This window comes from Parasteatoda tepidariorum, chromosome 9 (assembly GCF_982258835.1).
Source record: "Parasteatoda tepidariorum strain Cologne lab strain chromosome 9, Ptep-v5.0, whole genome shotgun sequence".
Classification (NCBI taxonomy): Eukaryota; Metazoa; Arthropoda; class Arachnida; order Araneae; family Theridiidae; genus Parasteatoda; species Parasteatoda tepidariorum.
Window position 1 is genome coordinate 33,691,884 of NC_141763.1, and position 16,533 is coordinate 33,708,416.

The 16,533-nt window shown below is 32.2% G+C and overlaps 3 protein-coding genes across 3 annotated transcripts; 2 read left to right on the forward strand and 1 right to left on the reverse strand.

Annotated features, from left to right (window-relative positions):
- Positions 1-6,826: 6,826 nt before the first annotated feature.
- On the reverse strand, positions 6,827-7,837 carry LOC107448754 (kappa-type opioid receptor-like). The gene has a single exon (XM_016064067.2). The coding sequence runs from the start codon at positions 7,835-7,837 to the stop codon at positions 6,827-6,829; it is 1,011 nt and encodes a 336-aa protein (XP_015919553.2).
- A 3,113-nt stretch (positions 7,838-10,950) lies between these two features.
- LOC107448755 (uncharacterized) lies at positions 10,951-12,045 on the forward strand. Its single transcript, XM_043045552.1, has one exon. It carries the CDS (start codon positions 10,951-10,953, stop codon positions 12,043-12,045), a length of 1,095 nt encoding a protein of 364 aa, XP_042901486.1.
- A 677-nt stretch (positions 12,046-12,722) lies between these two features.
- On the forward strand, positions 12,723-13,202 carry LOC139426873 (uncharacterized). The gene has a single exon (XM_071186991.2). The coding sequence runs from the start codon at positions 12,723-12,725 to the stop codon at positions 13,200-13,202; it is 480 nt and encodes a 159-aa protein (XP_071043092.2).
- Positions 13,203-16,533: the final 3,331 nt, after the last annotated feature.

Below are 16,533 nucleotides of genomic sequence, written 5' to 3' on the forward strand. Positions count from 1 at the left end.
CACTTACCTGCTTTATAAATCCCGAGAATTCCAAAATGATATGTTCTTCGATTTTTTACACCTTTTTTTAGTGCTACGAAAATGCGTCTTCGGGATTTGCCAAAAATAGAACAAGATGAAATTTTATTTTTTCTGGAGCAAAATATTTTACGAAAAAAAAAACGAAAATTTACCAATTCTTATGACATGAAACTTTATTATGCTAAACGTACGTTTTGGAAATGTAATTTCATTTGGAATCTTATTTATTAGAGTTCATATAGCGACAGCATCAGGTGAAAGAATATAGAGATTGTTTCGAATCTATGTTAAACTTTATATCGGCCCATTTTCTATCGAAATCCGCTTAACTACTTTGATTTTAAATAAAGTGTTTTGAATTTTGAAAGTGTTTTGATTTTAGATAAATTGTTTTATTTTATGATTTGTCACAAAAATTTTAGATGTAGATTGGCGGTACTTAAAAACCGCCAAATCTGTAGTTGCGGTGGCGTTAATACGTAAGTACCGAATTTTTATTCCATACTTTTCTGAATCATATTGCTTCAAACATTAGAATATGCAAGAAGTATACGAGTACATAAACACATAATGTTATACCATTTTATTTTTGAAAAAAATTATTTTAACAACAATTTTAGTCCAAAAATTATAAACTAAAAAACGTAAAATAAAGAATTCTTAGGATAAAAAAACGATTTTGGAAATTTCTCATATTGAAATAAAAAACTTCCATATTGTTTCTTTTTTTTATTCTTATAGTTCTGAAACAGATATAAAAAACCATTCTGTAGAGAACTATCATCAAATAAGAAAAAAAAATTTTACAAGCAAATTTTTTATTATAAAAATCATAACTCTTAACTAATTTATAAATCCGGAGAATTCCAAAGTGACACGTTCTTTGTTTGAAAACTTTATTCTCAAATAATATATATACATAGTTTATCCCTTCATTACTTTTCGATAACATACCACACAGCAAAATTTTATAATTGTAAGATCTCGATACGAATTCTAATATGTAGCTTAAAAACAGAATAGCTGAATTCCAGTTGAAATTATTCTTTCAAAACTAAAAAAACACTTACCAAGAAAACGATAAAAATGTATTAATAATCAGCACAAATGATACTATTTCAAGTAATACAGATGTTTCTTTATTGTTGTTTTCTGAATTATATATAGATACAGAAATATATACTATTATATAAAGAAGAAGAATATTCTATAACTATTACAGTTCTGTACGTTCTGAATTCACATTTTGGAATGAAGAAAGCAATGTTGACTTCACTTTAATTTGAAATGAATTGAAGACAGAAGAAATGTATTTTACCGTAATACATACATCTGTAACAGTATGCAATCCCGAAATCAGAAGTTAACAATTGCAAGTTTGTTGATAAGAGAAGGATATATTGAGGAATATTGAGGAATTTTTCTTCAAATGCTTGGCATGTTCTGTTTCTGAAAGATTTACCAATATTCTGGAGAGTTTTTTCAAGTTCTCCTTTTCCTCAGGGAAATTTTGCTTCTTATTTGCTGCTAAGAAAATAGCGTCTGATTCTGCCAATGATTTTGATGGAACTAAATGAAAACTTAATAAATTGATACCTGATATTTTCAGGCTCCCGCTAGAGAGCGTACTCGAGCGTTGCGATCGCGAATTCTCTTATTTTCTTATATTTCTTATTTGTCTGAACACATTTTTAAAACTTTTTGTTTGTAAACAAAAATAACTACATTCTTTTGCAGTTTTTTCAACAATAATAAACTGTTTAGAACTATTTGATGTGTTCATTTTAAAAATTAAACTCAAAACCTTTTAAAAAGTTTATCTTCAATTTTAAACAATTTGAATTTTAAAAAAAAATTATTATTTATATTTTAGCTGAAAGTGTTTGACTATAAGATAAACAAGTTTTGAATTACACTCTATGTCCATAAATTAAGGATAATGCCAGCTTTGGCAAACAAATTTTACTAACACAACAAGCATGATTTATTAATAAATCCTAATTTATAAAACAAAAGATGAGGAACAAAAAAAATATGATGCATGTACTATACCATTCATAATAACCTACGATTTTTGCTCCCTTGAGCTATTATTAAAAATACTTCCTTTGCAAAAACTTAATATTACATGAATGGTATACATTGTATGCCTCCCATGCAATAAAATATAGCCTGTACAACGTCTAGGCACGTTGAGTATCAATTTATCGAGATGATTTTGAGGAAAATAACTCCACTCAGCAAGTAAAGCTCTAAGACTCGATAAACATGTAAGAGGAGGATGACGGGCTGCTACTCATCAAAATATATGTGCCACTAATGCTTTATCGGATTCAAGTCAGGTGAGAATGCTGGTCGCTCTATGCGGGTTATGACACAACAACAAACGTATAAACCTAAATAAACGTACTCGTTGTTCCAGAATAATGCTCTGATAAATTTGGTCTATCATGTTTCTGATTTGAACATGAAGATCTATTCTGCAGCCCAGTATATCCCCCCTCAAACGAGCAATCCTCTATCACCGTAACAATGTCATTCTATAATGCTGTCGCGTTGGTAACGGGTATTTGGCTTTCTCCGTATGAAAGTTCGACGTGGATCAGACTGTAAGCTAAACCTGCACTTGTTCGAAAATAACGCACAAGCCTACTATGACCATGTACACATTGCATGTTCTCTACTCTAGGAGAACTACTGGGGACAGTGAGTTTTCGTGAGCAGAACAATTTTGTCAGGCTTGCAAGTATATAGATGAATATTCTCCAAATGTATGTACACGGTTTGCCTTGAAATTGTAGCACCCATGGCTGCACATAGCTGACGAGACAGATTGGGTGCTATGCTCCGTATACTTTTTTTAGCAGTTACTGCCTAATACCGGAGTTCGGGAAAGACCTGTTCTGTAGCGTCTACTGACATTTCTTAATCTTGGAATTGTTACCATTCATAATAACTAAGATTTTTGCTCTTTGGAGCAATTATAAAAAATATCTCCGTTACCATTCATAATGGATGGTGTTTTCAATAGGAATGTAAGCAATAACAAACTCGAGTTCGGCACCTACTCTAGTTCCGGTAAAAAGATTGCAGCTGCTTACTACATGTTATTCTGATAGGCGATGTTTTCAAACGGATAATTTTGTTTTCAATAAAAGAAATAAATTAGATAATTTCTGAGCTCAAATCTGCCGTATTTCATAAGATATTAATGTTATTATGTAATTCTGGGTAGTTTGGAGTGAAAATTTGTTTTAGTTATTTTGTTATTTATTATTAGAAAAGGTGACATGGTTGCTAGATTTTGAATATCTCGCTTTTTTGGCAGTCTTGATTTGGCCTCTTTCCATTTGTTTATTACTTTTTGTTCGTGTTGCAAGCTGTGCACCATCTTACGTTGGTGTTAACACTTTTAGTATTGTAAACACAAGTATTGTTAGCATTGTAAACATAAGTAATAAGTAATAAAATACATTGTTTGCAAGAATCTCAAAACACAATGATGCCAAATGCCTTTAAAATACAACTGAAACAGTAACCCGGAAATTTAGGCAGTCCCGAGTTTGCAGTGTTCCCTAGTGTAGAAAACACCATCCATTATTACACCAAAGATTTTACCACGTACGACTTCTGAGGTATAACTATCTGGTTTTGACTTAGGCTAGCAGAACGCTTGTGAACAATTTTACTTCTTTTCAACTTTACTTCAGTTCCATTCCTGTTATACTACTCTTATATACTCTCGTCCTTGACCCACCATCGGCGTCCTCTGGTGGCTACATGAAGTTTGCACATTATACTTGAAAATATATTTGATAGTTGTTGACGCCAGAAGCGCCATCTGTGAAAATTCAGTGTGTACGAGTACAATGAATCCGAAGAGCTCGGATGTGAGAAAAGCGCGTTGCTCTAAATTAGTTATAAGAATAAAGTATTGTGTTTAATTATTACAGTCCAACTTTTGTGATTTTTGAGAAATTTTATTATTTATTATATCTAGAATTTATGTGAAACTGAGCTATCGTCGGACCCAATAATTCTATAAGCAGAATTTTTATTTAAAATTTAAATTCCCTGTCATTCTGAATCGTCCTTAATTCCAGGGCTAAAGAGAATAGAAGGGCTAGCTCACTCCGCTCTTAGAGCTGAAGCTACGATTTCCCTCCTCATGACGTCACTGTGTCCACAGATCTCGGAGATCGCAAGTAAAGATATTATGATAACTCTGCATCTTTCTCTTTGTAAAAATAAGTTAGACTTTTTCTGGTTATTAGCTTTCAAACTTTACGTAATTAACACATTATTTCCGTTCATAAACATAGTTCAAAAAAAACTTTCTTGGTTATTATATTAAAAAAAGTACCATTTTAAACTTATAAAAATGTTTTGCTAGTTGATGAAAATGACACGGTAAATACTTTATTTTAAAAAGTTCAGTTTTAACTTTAACTATTAAGAAAAATGAAGGCATATATCGACACTTTTTTTATCTACATATTCTTTCATAACGATAAGTTAAGTTAAATTTAGAATCCCTGATTTTAAAATATGCCGTTAATAGCAATTTGTTCATACTTAATCATTCATCAACCTTAAACGCTAATTACTGAAACAAAATAATAATTTAGGTTCATAATGACATTAGAAATTTTACAATTGTTTATAGACATTTAAATTTACGATGATATAATTCATAGATTTTTAAATTGAAGAGAATATAATTTTTAAAAAAAATCATAAATATTTAGAATAACTACATTAAAAAATATGTTATGAAATTAGGAGAATTTCAACTATATACTATATATTTTATTTATACTTTTTATTTACATTTTAATTTTCTTTGACTTTATCCATTTTTTAATTCTTTCCACCTGCCTTTCTTTATGAAGTAACGAGGCGGTTTCTTTTTAGATAATGAATTTTTATAAAAGTTCTTTACGGAATAAACGTATTGCTGTTTTATATTAACTGTGTCATTTCGGAATCCATTCTTTACATAGTTGCTCATTTACTTTAGGGAACACTCGAAAAATTATACTTTTTTCTTTTGTTTTTGTATCAGAATTTTTGCAAGTTGCAATCGCGCAAACTGGCATTTCGATAATAGTTTTAAATTCTTGTAAATTCACTGCAAAAACTGAGGAAAGTCATTATAGAAAATAACAAATGTCTTAGAATATCTCGCGAAAAGAAATGATCCAATACTAGTTAGAGCTAGTAAGGCCAAACGCTCCGCTCTTGAAGTAAAAGTGCGAGTTTTGCGCCAAAGTGACGTCACTGGAGTGACGTCGGAGGATCGGCGCGGCGAGAGATACTAGCCCTGCCTTAATTCACGGATATGAGTGTATTTCAAACCAATCCGCTTTAAGGTTTCTGTTGCAACAGTTTTGCTATTAGCATTAAAAAAAGTTTTATTGTTTAAATTGAATGTTTTTCAGCTTAATTTTTTTAAAAATTGTTTACATAGACTAATATTTTTTTATGGTAAACCATGGTAAATGCATTCACCATGGTTTTATTTTCATAGACTCTTAGATACGTAATTTTAAAACTTAAAAAAAGTAACTATGTAAAATATAAAATTATATTAAAAATTTAACAAGGTTAAAATACAAGAATAAATCATATCTCTAATTCTAATTAGACAGATGCATGCTTTTGCAACACTTTAAAAACAACCACTCAAACTCTTTTTTCAGCAAAATAATAAATAAAATAGCGTCCATTTTGAAAACTCCAAGCAGGCATTTTATGTTTTCAGTAATTAAAAAATAATTAAATACAATTATAACGTTTTATTAATAAATACATGTATCATATTCTAATAAAATACATCTATTAAACAATTATTTCTGAAAATTTTTGTGCTAAGCCTTGCACAATGTGTGAATGTTACGAAATTGCTTTCTTTACGCAATTTATTTCTACAATTTAAAATTAATTAAAATTTATAAAAAAAAATTATAAAAAGCATTATATGGCTACAATTGCATATTTCTAATTGGAGCTTGAACTATAAATACTTATTAAACGTTGATAATAGTATGTTCAATTTTTCCATCACATTATTCAAAAAGTTTAAATTATTATGATTATTATTTTTGTTGCTTTTTTTTATAAAAATGAATGCGATATCATTTTTGAATCATATTAAAGAAACATTTTGCAATTGGGACAAAAATAATGTAAGGATATAAAAAAATTATTCTTTAAGCAAAAACTTTCAAAATGCAAAATGATCGCAACAAATTTCGTAAACCATTTAAATATGTTACATCTTTTTTTTAAAATAATTGCATGTACATCTCACAATGCATGTAAATAATTAAAATTGCTTTTGGTAAATCAAAACATTTACCCACATATCTAAGAATTTCTAATAAAAGTCAAAATCTCAATACTAATACAACTTCTAGCTATCTCGTATTGCTATTTTCTTAAATCTATCAATAATCTTTCCTTCGTAACTCATAAATAAATGAAATAGTAAAGCATGAAGCAGATTTAATATCGAATCATGATAATTATATTATCGTTGAACCCATTAGAGTGCAAAAAGCCATATAGTGATTTAAACAAAGTTTTAAAAACAACAAGAATATTATATCTCGATAACATTACCAGTGCAACTTCCATCTAGATAGTCTTAAATAATAAATTCTAATAAATTCGTAGCGGATAAAACAAAAAATTAATATTGTAACAGGATTACATTATCGTCAAAGATATGGATGTGCATAAGGCCATATAATGATTTAATCAAACTGTGTAAAACAATAAGGATATTCTATCCTCGATAACATTACCAGTATAACTTCTCCTTAACTAGTCTGGGTATTTTCTTAAATCCCTCTCTGTAATCTTTCCTTAGTATCCCATAAATGAATGGATTAGTAGCGGAGGAAACAAAAACTAGTATTGTAATAGGATAATCGACCCACGGGAATGCATAAGCATCTAAAAGGGCTTTAACAAGCTTTGCAAGAGCATAAGGTGAGAAGCATATATAATAAACAGTTATTATAGCAATCATGCTATAGATCGACTTCCACATTTCTGAGTCCTTTCTTTTTTTAACTGTCAACTCTTCAGAACGATTGCCAACATGAGAAATGTGAATACCAATGACCTTGTTGGAGCTCTTTCTAATTTGCAGAAAAATTAGTACATTACAGGTGAACATTACCATAGCAGGCACTGCATAACAAATGCAGCAACCACAATAGGTGGCAACTCTTCCGAAATATTCTCGATAAGGAAGAGCGCATGCAGCCTCATAATAATCATATGATAAATTTGAACTTGAGCCGTTCATTATTGCAACTGAACCAGTATTTCCGATTATCCACAAGCAGATAGATATCATGGCCTTTCTAGTCATCCAGGAATTATATCTTAAAGGAAACAGTACAGCCACAGCTCTGTCAAAACTTATCATGGCTGTAATGTACGATGAAGCACAGGCACACAAATAATTAAATACAGCATTTATTCTGCATAATGTGTCTCCAAATGGCCAACCATCTGTTGCTACAGCTATAGCTGAAGGTATCATGACGAATATTGCCGTCCAAACATCAATGCAAGCAAGAAACACAATAAGGATATTTCCGCTTTGAGATCGAAGGTTTTCAATCCATAATGTAGTAATAATGACGGCAAGATTACCAACGAGCGCTGTGCAGGCTATTATGCTTGTAAAGAAAGAACCAATGATACTGGAGAATGGTAATTGATGATGTTCAGCGAAAGGAGCTTGTGTGAAATTTAAACTGTGTTCATCAATGCTGTTGGTCAAATTTGTTGACCCCATTCTGAAAAAAATAGCAGAATATTGTAATAAAACTTATTATTTAACATAAACGTAAATATTTTATTTTAATATAATTTAACAACATCGTATCTGTTTAATAAAGTGTAGCATAAATTATTTTGTATGTTCAGTGCAAAATATTTTTAAGGTATGTAAAAGAGAAAAAAAAGAAACTTTTAATCTATTTACCCTTTCTGGCCAAACTTAATGGTTTGAAATAAGACATTAAGGAACAGTGAAAAAAATTCTTTGTTTATAAACTCAAGATCCAATAGAGAATAAAATATAGGTTTTACACTAAAGTGTCAAAGAATGTCAATTGCATTAAAGTACCAAAAAACTCAAAATGTTGAGTAGTTAATATCATAGTATTTAAAACCTTCCCTATTAAGTAACAGTAAAAAAATTGGATTAAATTTTATTTAAGAGCTGTGAAAAATTTTAATATTATCAAGACATATTTCGTGGGTCCTCTAAAGCCACCGAAATATTAAACAATTAAATAGGAATCTAGTATTTCAATACTTATTAACGCGTGTTGGGAGTGTTCCGACATCAATGAACAGTTAGTTTAAATAATTGTTTTAAATCGTCTGCTAACTCTTGTAAATATAATAACTACAACTCTGGCTGGTTGCTAGGCAACCAAACGACTTTTTCTTGTTATTAATGCTTTTTGTTTATTGTTTGTCTGTGTATGTCTGTGGAAATAAAAGACATATAACATATTGAGAAAATAACATATTGAGAAGAAAAAAAAATTGCGTTCCTGCGATTAAAGAGGTGAGAATTTATTTACGCAACTTCATATTTATTTCCTTTACACTTAATCAGAATGACTTCAACGTAAAATGATTCGATTGACAAAATGGCGCTATTGAAGCGCAAACGTAGAACAATTCGAGCTAATATTACTCGCTTCATTAGCCAACTAAAGGACACTTTAAATTCTAAGCCGAAAGCGGATATTGAATTCACTTGTAGTCGTCTTGCCGAAGTGCTTAATGACTTGGAAATAGTGGATAATGATATACACATATTACTTTCGGATGCGGAATACGAAGTAGCGCAATGTCAAGAATATACGGATAACACCAAGCGTGCGATTTTTGATGCCAATCGTGCTATGAGAGATGATCAAAACAAGAATGAGACTGTAGCTTCACCAAATGTTACTAACTTTCCGATTCAAAATGTGAATTCTATGTGACCACAACAAAATGTAAAACTACCGACAGTAAAATTAGAACCATTTCGTGGCGACGTTGAACATTGGCAATGTTTTTGGGAACAATTTAAAACGTCTGTAGACGATAGTCCAAATTTTTCATCGATTAATAAACATGTTTTTCTCAGGGGATATTTAGAAGTTGAACCAAGAAGATTGGTTGATGGTATAAGTATTATTGCAGATACATATGAAACCACAAAGAAGCTACTTATGGACAAATATGGTGGCAAAAATAGAATTATTCAATCTCATTTGGATTTTTTAGAGAATTTAACGCCAATCCGCAATCCATCACCAACATCACTGAATGAAGTTTATATTGAATGCAACAAAAGGTTACAGGCTCTACGTGTTTTGGGCGAAGATATTGACGCATACGGTAGAGTTTTATCCTAAAATTTTACGTGCATTCCCTGACGATATTTGTTGCCGATGAGTTATTCATGCGAAACGCCAAAAAATTTCAGAAGTTGATATCACACAACTAATACATTTTCTCGCCGAAGAAGTAGAAGGGCCTTTACAACAAGCAAGATTAAAGGTCTTATGTCTTCTGATTGCTTCTTAAAATCCACATTAGAAAACTTCAATGTAAATCCCAAGCCAATTACTAAAAGTAAGAAACCTTCACCCTTTTGTCCCTTTTGCGAAACTGCCGAACATTGGCCCCAACAGTGCAACTCTATGACAGATATAGACTCACGAATACAGAAATTAAAAGCGACGAATCGATGTTTTTGTGCACTGGACGAGGGCACACAAAACAGAGCTGTGCTCGTAAGGAAAAGTCCTGTTGTGTGAAATACAAGAAAAAGCACCATGTTTCAATTTGTAAGAGCAGTACTGATCACCCAGGTACTACGTCTACACACAAGATCGATATTGCTACACCCATCACTGTGCATTTCCAAACTGCGAGAGTTTTTATAACAGGCCCGACTGGTGCTGCAAGATTGACCCGTTGTCTTCTGGATGGAGGTAGCCAGTCTAGTTTCATTTATAATGATCTTGTTGATCGTTTGAAATTAAAAGTTATTTCTACAAAACCATTGGAAGTACGTCAATTTGAATCAACAGCAAATTTTTCCCATATGAGACGAAAAGTGAAGTTTAAACTATCGAGCTATTGAAATCAGTCTTCAGTTAATATTGAAGCATTTGAAAGTTCAAATGAATACACGTCACATCCATCTGTTCCAACTGATGTTTCGTGACTCGCATTCCAGAAAAGAATGAATCTGGATGACTCTTACGGTGACTTACAAAATCTGCCTTGATTGGTGCTGATTTCTACTGGCAAATATTGAACCCTGAAGCTCCGGTTATGCTGTCAGAATCCCTTGCTTTCGTTTCGTCATATTTCGGGTGGATTCTGAGTGGACCTCGATCATGCACAACAGTTTCCAATGTAGCTACTGTAAACTACCACAACACATTAACTCAACAAGAACCTATCAATGAAAGTGAAAGTTGCTTCTGGGACTTGGAAACAATTGGAATCACCACTTCTCAGGATAGAGAAATGTCTAAACATAATTCAACTGTTTTGAAGATCTTTCGTGTCTCATTTAAATTAGTTGATAATTGTAGGGTCGTGTCATTACCTTGGAAAGCTATGGTCTCAACATTACCAACAAACAAAACTACTGCTGAGAATAGATTTCAATCACTTAAAAAAAGACTGACATCAAATGAATCTTTGAAAACACAGTACGAAAAATGCATGTTGAATTACTTTGAACAAGGACGTGCTGAAGTTTGCCCATTTGCAGACGAAACTGAAAACCCCGTGTACTATCTGCCACATCATGCAGTGAAAAAGAAGCAACAAGATGATATAAAGTAAGGAATCGTCTTCGACGCCTCATCACATGCTCCAGGCATGCCATCATTAAACGATTCTTTAGAAATTGGTCCCAATCTACTACCTGAGACTGTTGGTTGTCTTTTACGATTTCGACTGTATGAATTTGCCTTAACCTGTGACGGTAAACAAGCTTTCCTCAGAAATGCAACGAGATTCTTCTGGTACAAACAAAAGAAAGGCTCTTCAAAAACAGCTACGTTCACAGATGAAGTAACTACATACAGATTCACTCTCTTACCATTCGGACTGTCTTGCAGCCTTTTACCCTTCTGTGCAACTACACGAGAACTAGCCGCTAATCATATAAATGACTTCCCTACTTCTGAAGCACTCTTAGATAAACACCTATATATGGATGATTTTGTGGTTAGTCTAGAAACTGAATCGCAAATAATGGTATTACAAAAGGAAGTCAAAGATTTGATGTCACTCATAAAACTATCGATGGAAAAATGGGCTACTGACTCTTTAAAGCTTCAACACTTACTGGAAGCTAACAAAGAAAATTTCAAGACCGAAACTACAGTTTTATGCATTGGATGGAACACGAAAACTGATACCTTGAGCAACGCTTTCAAGACTTCACTCTGTGCTCCTCCAGATAAGCCACTTACTAAGAAGTGGTTACTCCACTGTATTACAAGTTTATACGATCCCTTAGGACTGTTTACACCATTCACGATAATTGGAAAGATACTCTTTCAAGATACTTGGATTCTTGGAATCAATTGGGATGAAATTTTACCGACAAACTTGGCTGCTGTGTGGCATACAGTTACAACCCAGCTCGATGCCATTTCCTCAAAAGAAGTTCCTCGTTTCATAGGAATTTCATCGCTTGATTCCTTTAATATTCATATATTCTACGATGCATCAGAGCGAGTTTATGTCGCAGTTTTGTACATAGTTACTTCTCGTAATAATCAATCAAGTATCCATTTAGTATGCAGCCGCAATAGACTTGCACCTATAAGGAAAGTTAGTCTTTTACGCTTAGAGCTTTTAGCAGCTGTGATTGGTACCAGACTGCTGAAATTTTTTCGCAATGATACTGGATTGTCGCAATCTACTGCCACATTATGGAGCTACTGTGAAGTCCCCCTTGGTTAGATTCAGGGTAATTCCAACACATGGAAAACATTTGTGTGCAACAGGGTAACAGAAAGCATTTCATACACTGACCCTTCACAGTGGAGGCATTGCCCGGGGCAAGACAATCCAGCGGACAAACTATCAAGAGGCGTTCAACCATCTACACTGAAAGATCTCAACATCTGTGGAACGGACCCACTTGGCTGACTGAACCCATGGAAAGCTGGCCAGATTCTAAAAAAGATTACTCTCATAGTTTTCAGGTAAAGAAAAATAAAGAAATTCAAACATTTCATGTTACTACTTTTCAACCCATCATAGACGCAAAGAATTACAGCTCCTACTTCAGACTGCTACGCGTTACTGCATGGATTCTACGCTTTATCTCGAACTGCAGATCTCAAGACAAGAAAGTCGGAGAATTTGACACTGTAGAAATATATGATGCTAGAAATTACTGGATACAAGTGGTGCAAAAAGAGTCATTTCCGTTAGTATACGAAGCTTTATCAACATCCAAGTCCCTGCCAAAAAATTCAAAAATTACAAAATTCAGCCCACTATTTGAAAATAAATTATTAGGTATTGGTGGTAGGTTACAGTTTTCGAGTTTATCAGATTCCCTAAAACTTCCAATCTTGCTAGACGGATCTCATCATTTCACAAGTCTGCTGATTCGTCAAACACATGTCAAAATGCATCACCTAGGTGTCAGAATAGTGCTTTCAGAACTACGTTCAAATTTTTGGATTCTACGAGGCTGTCAGGCCATCAAACAAGTGATTTGTAAATGCTTACCGTGCAAGATGTCACGAGTAATTCGCCGCACTCAAATTAAAGCTCCTCTACCAGCTGATAGAATTAATCCAGTTACACCATTTTTCACCACAGGAATAGATTTTGCCGGCCCTGTACATGCTCGAACTTTAAATCCTTCAGATACAGCTTACATTGCAACGACCAGAGCCATACATCTCGAACTTGTGTCAGATCTTTCGATAGACAAGTTTCTGGTAGCATTGCAGCAATTTGTGGGTCGTAGAGGACTACCACATACCATCTATAGTGACAATGCTGCCACGTTCCACTCTGCAAATAAGGAATTAATACTTCTACGGAACACTCTTACATCTACTAAAGTGCAACAGTTTTACGCTCATAATGGCATAATTTAGAAGTTCATCGTACCCAGAGCGGCTTGGTGGAGGGGTTGGTGGGAGCGCCCAATCGGATTAGTGAAAAACTGTCTTCTTAAATCTCTTGGTCGGTCACTATTGGACAAAGAAAATCTATCGACTGTACTAGTAGGGATAGAAGCCGTCCTTAACAGCAGACCCATTGTATATGAAGAGGGTGATGAAGACTATACGGAAACCTTGACACCGGCACATTTCCTAAAGGGTAGAAAATTAACATCTATACCCACAAATCCTGAATAGCAATCCAAGACTTACGAAACTCTACAAACAACAAGACGTATTGGATATATTTTGGAAAAGATGGTCCAAAGAATATCTGCTGCAACTTCGCTCTTATCAGAAGTTATTGCAGGTTCGCAATATTCATAACTCCTTCAACATCCGTGCAGGTCAACATCTTGTGCTACTACAAGAAGATGTCAGACCCAGACACATGTGGAAGAAAGCCCGAATTACCAATGTAATTAAGGGACGTGATGGGGAAATTCGAACATGCGTGTTAAGAGTGGATGGAAAGACTATAAATCGACCTATACAGCTGGTCATCACTCTTGAGGTTGACCAGGGTGGGGAGGATGTTCCGACATCAATGAACAGTTAGTTTAAATAATTGTTTTAAATCATCTGCTAACTCTTGTAAATATATATATAATAACTACAAATATATATGTAAATATATATATAATAACTACAACTCTGGCTGGTTGCTAGGCAACCAAACTACTTTTTCTTGTTATTAATGTTTTCTGTTTATCGTTCGTCTGTGTATGTCTGTGGAAATAAAAGAATACAAAAGCTAACAAGGAGGTCCTTTCTAAGCTACAGTAAAAATAATTGAATTAAATATAATTCAAGGCAGTGCGAAATTTTAATATTAACAGGAATTATTTGGAGAGTTCACCATTGCAAATAAAGAAGTACGAAACAAAGAAAAAATTGCTTTCTTGAAAATTGTTTTAACTCCATTAAGTTACAACCAACTATAATTGAATGTCTGTAAATGACGCCATCATAGGTAAATTGTGCCCAATCAGAAGCCTATCAGGTTAGACACACATGCGTGACGTCGCTTGCGAAAATCCAATTAAATCTGATTTAAATCACATCTTACCACTTCACTTCTTCTGGAGTTGCAAGTACCCAATTAAGCAAAATTTAGCACAATTGTCACTAGACCAATTTAAGGAGAAAAAAAGATAAATTAAATGTTTAACCTAAATATATATCAGTTTCGAAATCAATTTATTTTTCAAAACTGGAATCAAGATGCGATTGCAAATAAGCTTTAATTAATTTTTAATATCAGTAGAAATTCAGTTGAAGTGGATTTCCATGTGAAAAGCACGAAATAAAATTAATTAATTGTTGTCAATAATTAATAATGATTATAATTATAACTTAATGATTTTTATTCCGTAAGAGTTGTCCTAAACAATAATAAAGTGCATGACAATGAGATCTATTGCAAATTGTAAAAGCAGACGATATTTTTGGAACTTTTTGCTAGTCTCCAGGATTAGTTAGGATTCTATTGTAGATATGCTGTTAAGGGAAGATTTTTCTAGTTATTCGAGGGGGTGATTGCTAAAACGGATTCTCCGTTAGGCAGAAAATTCTTAACTTTTAAAAAAAAAGTTAAAACATAGACAGTCAACAAAAGAATTGCCTATTTGCAAATAGTTGTGTGAAATAACATTGTTTGATATGTTAAAACCTATGGAGTTCTTGTTTTTTTTTAATATAATTTATTCAGTAATTTTTTCTTTATTTACTTGGCATGGAGTATTTCATCGGCCAATCGACACAGTTCTAAAACAGTTCATTTTAAAAATAAATAAAACAAAATGACTATATAAAAAATGAAATCATACTAAAAATTTAACAAGATTAGAAAATAAAACTAAATCATATCTCTGATTCTAATTAGAGTGATGCGTGTTTTTGCTACACTTTAAAGACAACCTACCAAACTCTTTTTCTAATAAAAATAAATAAAATACTCTTCATTTTGAAAACTCCAAACTGTCATTTTATGTTTTCAGTAATTAAAAAGTAATTATGTACAATTAAAACGTTTTGCTAATAAATACATGTACCATCTTTTAATCAAACACTTTTATTAAACAATTATTTGTGAAACTTTTTACGCAAAGCCTTTTACAAAGTGCCAAGGTTACAAAATTACTTTCTTTACACAATTTATTTCTACTATTTAAAATTAATAAAAACTTACAAAAACTATTAAAAAGCATTACTTGGATACAATTATGATTCTAATTGGAGCTAGTACTATAAATACTTCTTTTGAACATCGAAAATAGTATGTTAAAAATTAATACTAATAATTTTTGAAACATATTTAAAAAACAAATTTGCAATTCGTACAAAAATAATATAAAGATATAAAAAAATCTTGTAAATAAATTCTTAGTTTTCAATAAAAAAAAATTTTTGCAACTTCTATCTAGCTAGCCTTGGTATTTTTTTAAATACCTCTCTATACAATTTTCTTAGTGTCTCATAAATAAATGGATTAGTCGAGCTTGAAAGGGATATTAATACTGTAGCAGTGTCACATTGTCGTTAAATCCATGAAAGTGTATAAAGCCATATAGTGACTTAAATGAACTATATAGTATATGCTTATAATAATAACAGTATAATTTTTTTTCTAGCTATTCATGGTATTTTCTTAAATACCTATCTTTACACTGTCTTAGTATTCTATAAGTGAATGGATTAGTAAGGCTTGAAAGATAAATTAATATTGCAGCAAGATCACATTATTGTTTAATCCATGAAAGTGTATAAAGCAGTATAGTGATTTAAACAAACTTTTCCAAACAATAAGGATATAATATCATCTATAACATTACCAGTATAAATACTCTTTAGTTATAGTCTTGGTATTTTTTTAAATCTCTTAATTAAATCCTTCCTTATTATACCATAAATAAATTAATTAATTCCGTTGCGGACGAAAAAAAAACTAGTATTGTAACAGAATTACATTATCATAAAATCCATGGCAGTGCATAAGACCACATATAACTTAAAACAAACTGTGCAAAGCAATAAGAATAACATTACCAGCATGGATTCTCTCTAACTATCATTTGTACTTTCTTAAATCTTTCTGTATAATCTATCCAAAGTATTCCATAAAAGAATGAATTAGTGGCAGATAAAACAGAAATTAATATTGTAACAGGATTGCCTTATAGTTAAAAATATGAGTGTACTTAAGACCATATAATGATTTAATTAAACTGTGTAAAACAATAAGAATATTATATCCTCGATAACA

Excerpts from the sequence above, each read along its gene's own strand:
- LOC107448755 (XM_043045552.1), top strand. The coding sequence starts at position 10,951 with ATGCCATCATTAAACGATTCTTTAGAAATTGGTCCCAATCTACTACCT.
- LOC107448754 (XM_016064067.2), bottom strand. The coding sequence starts at position 7,837 with ATGGGGTCAACAAATTTGACCAACAGCATTGATGAACACAGTTTAAAT.
- LOC139426873 (XM_071186991.2), top strand. The coding sequence starts at position 12,723 with ATGCATCACCTAGGTGTCAGAATAGTGCTTTCAGAACTACGTTCAAAT.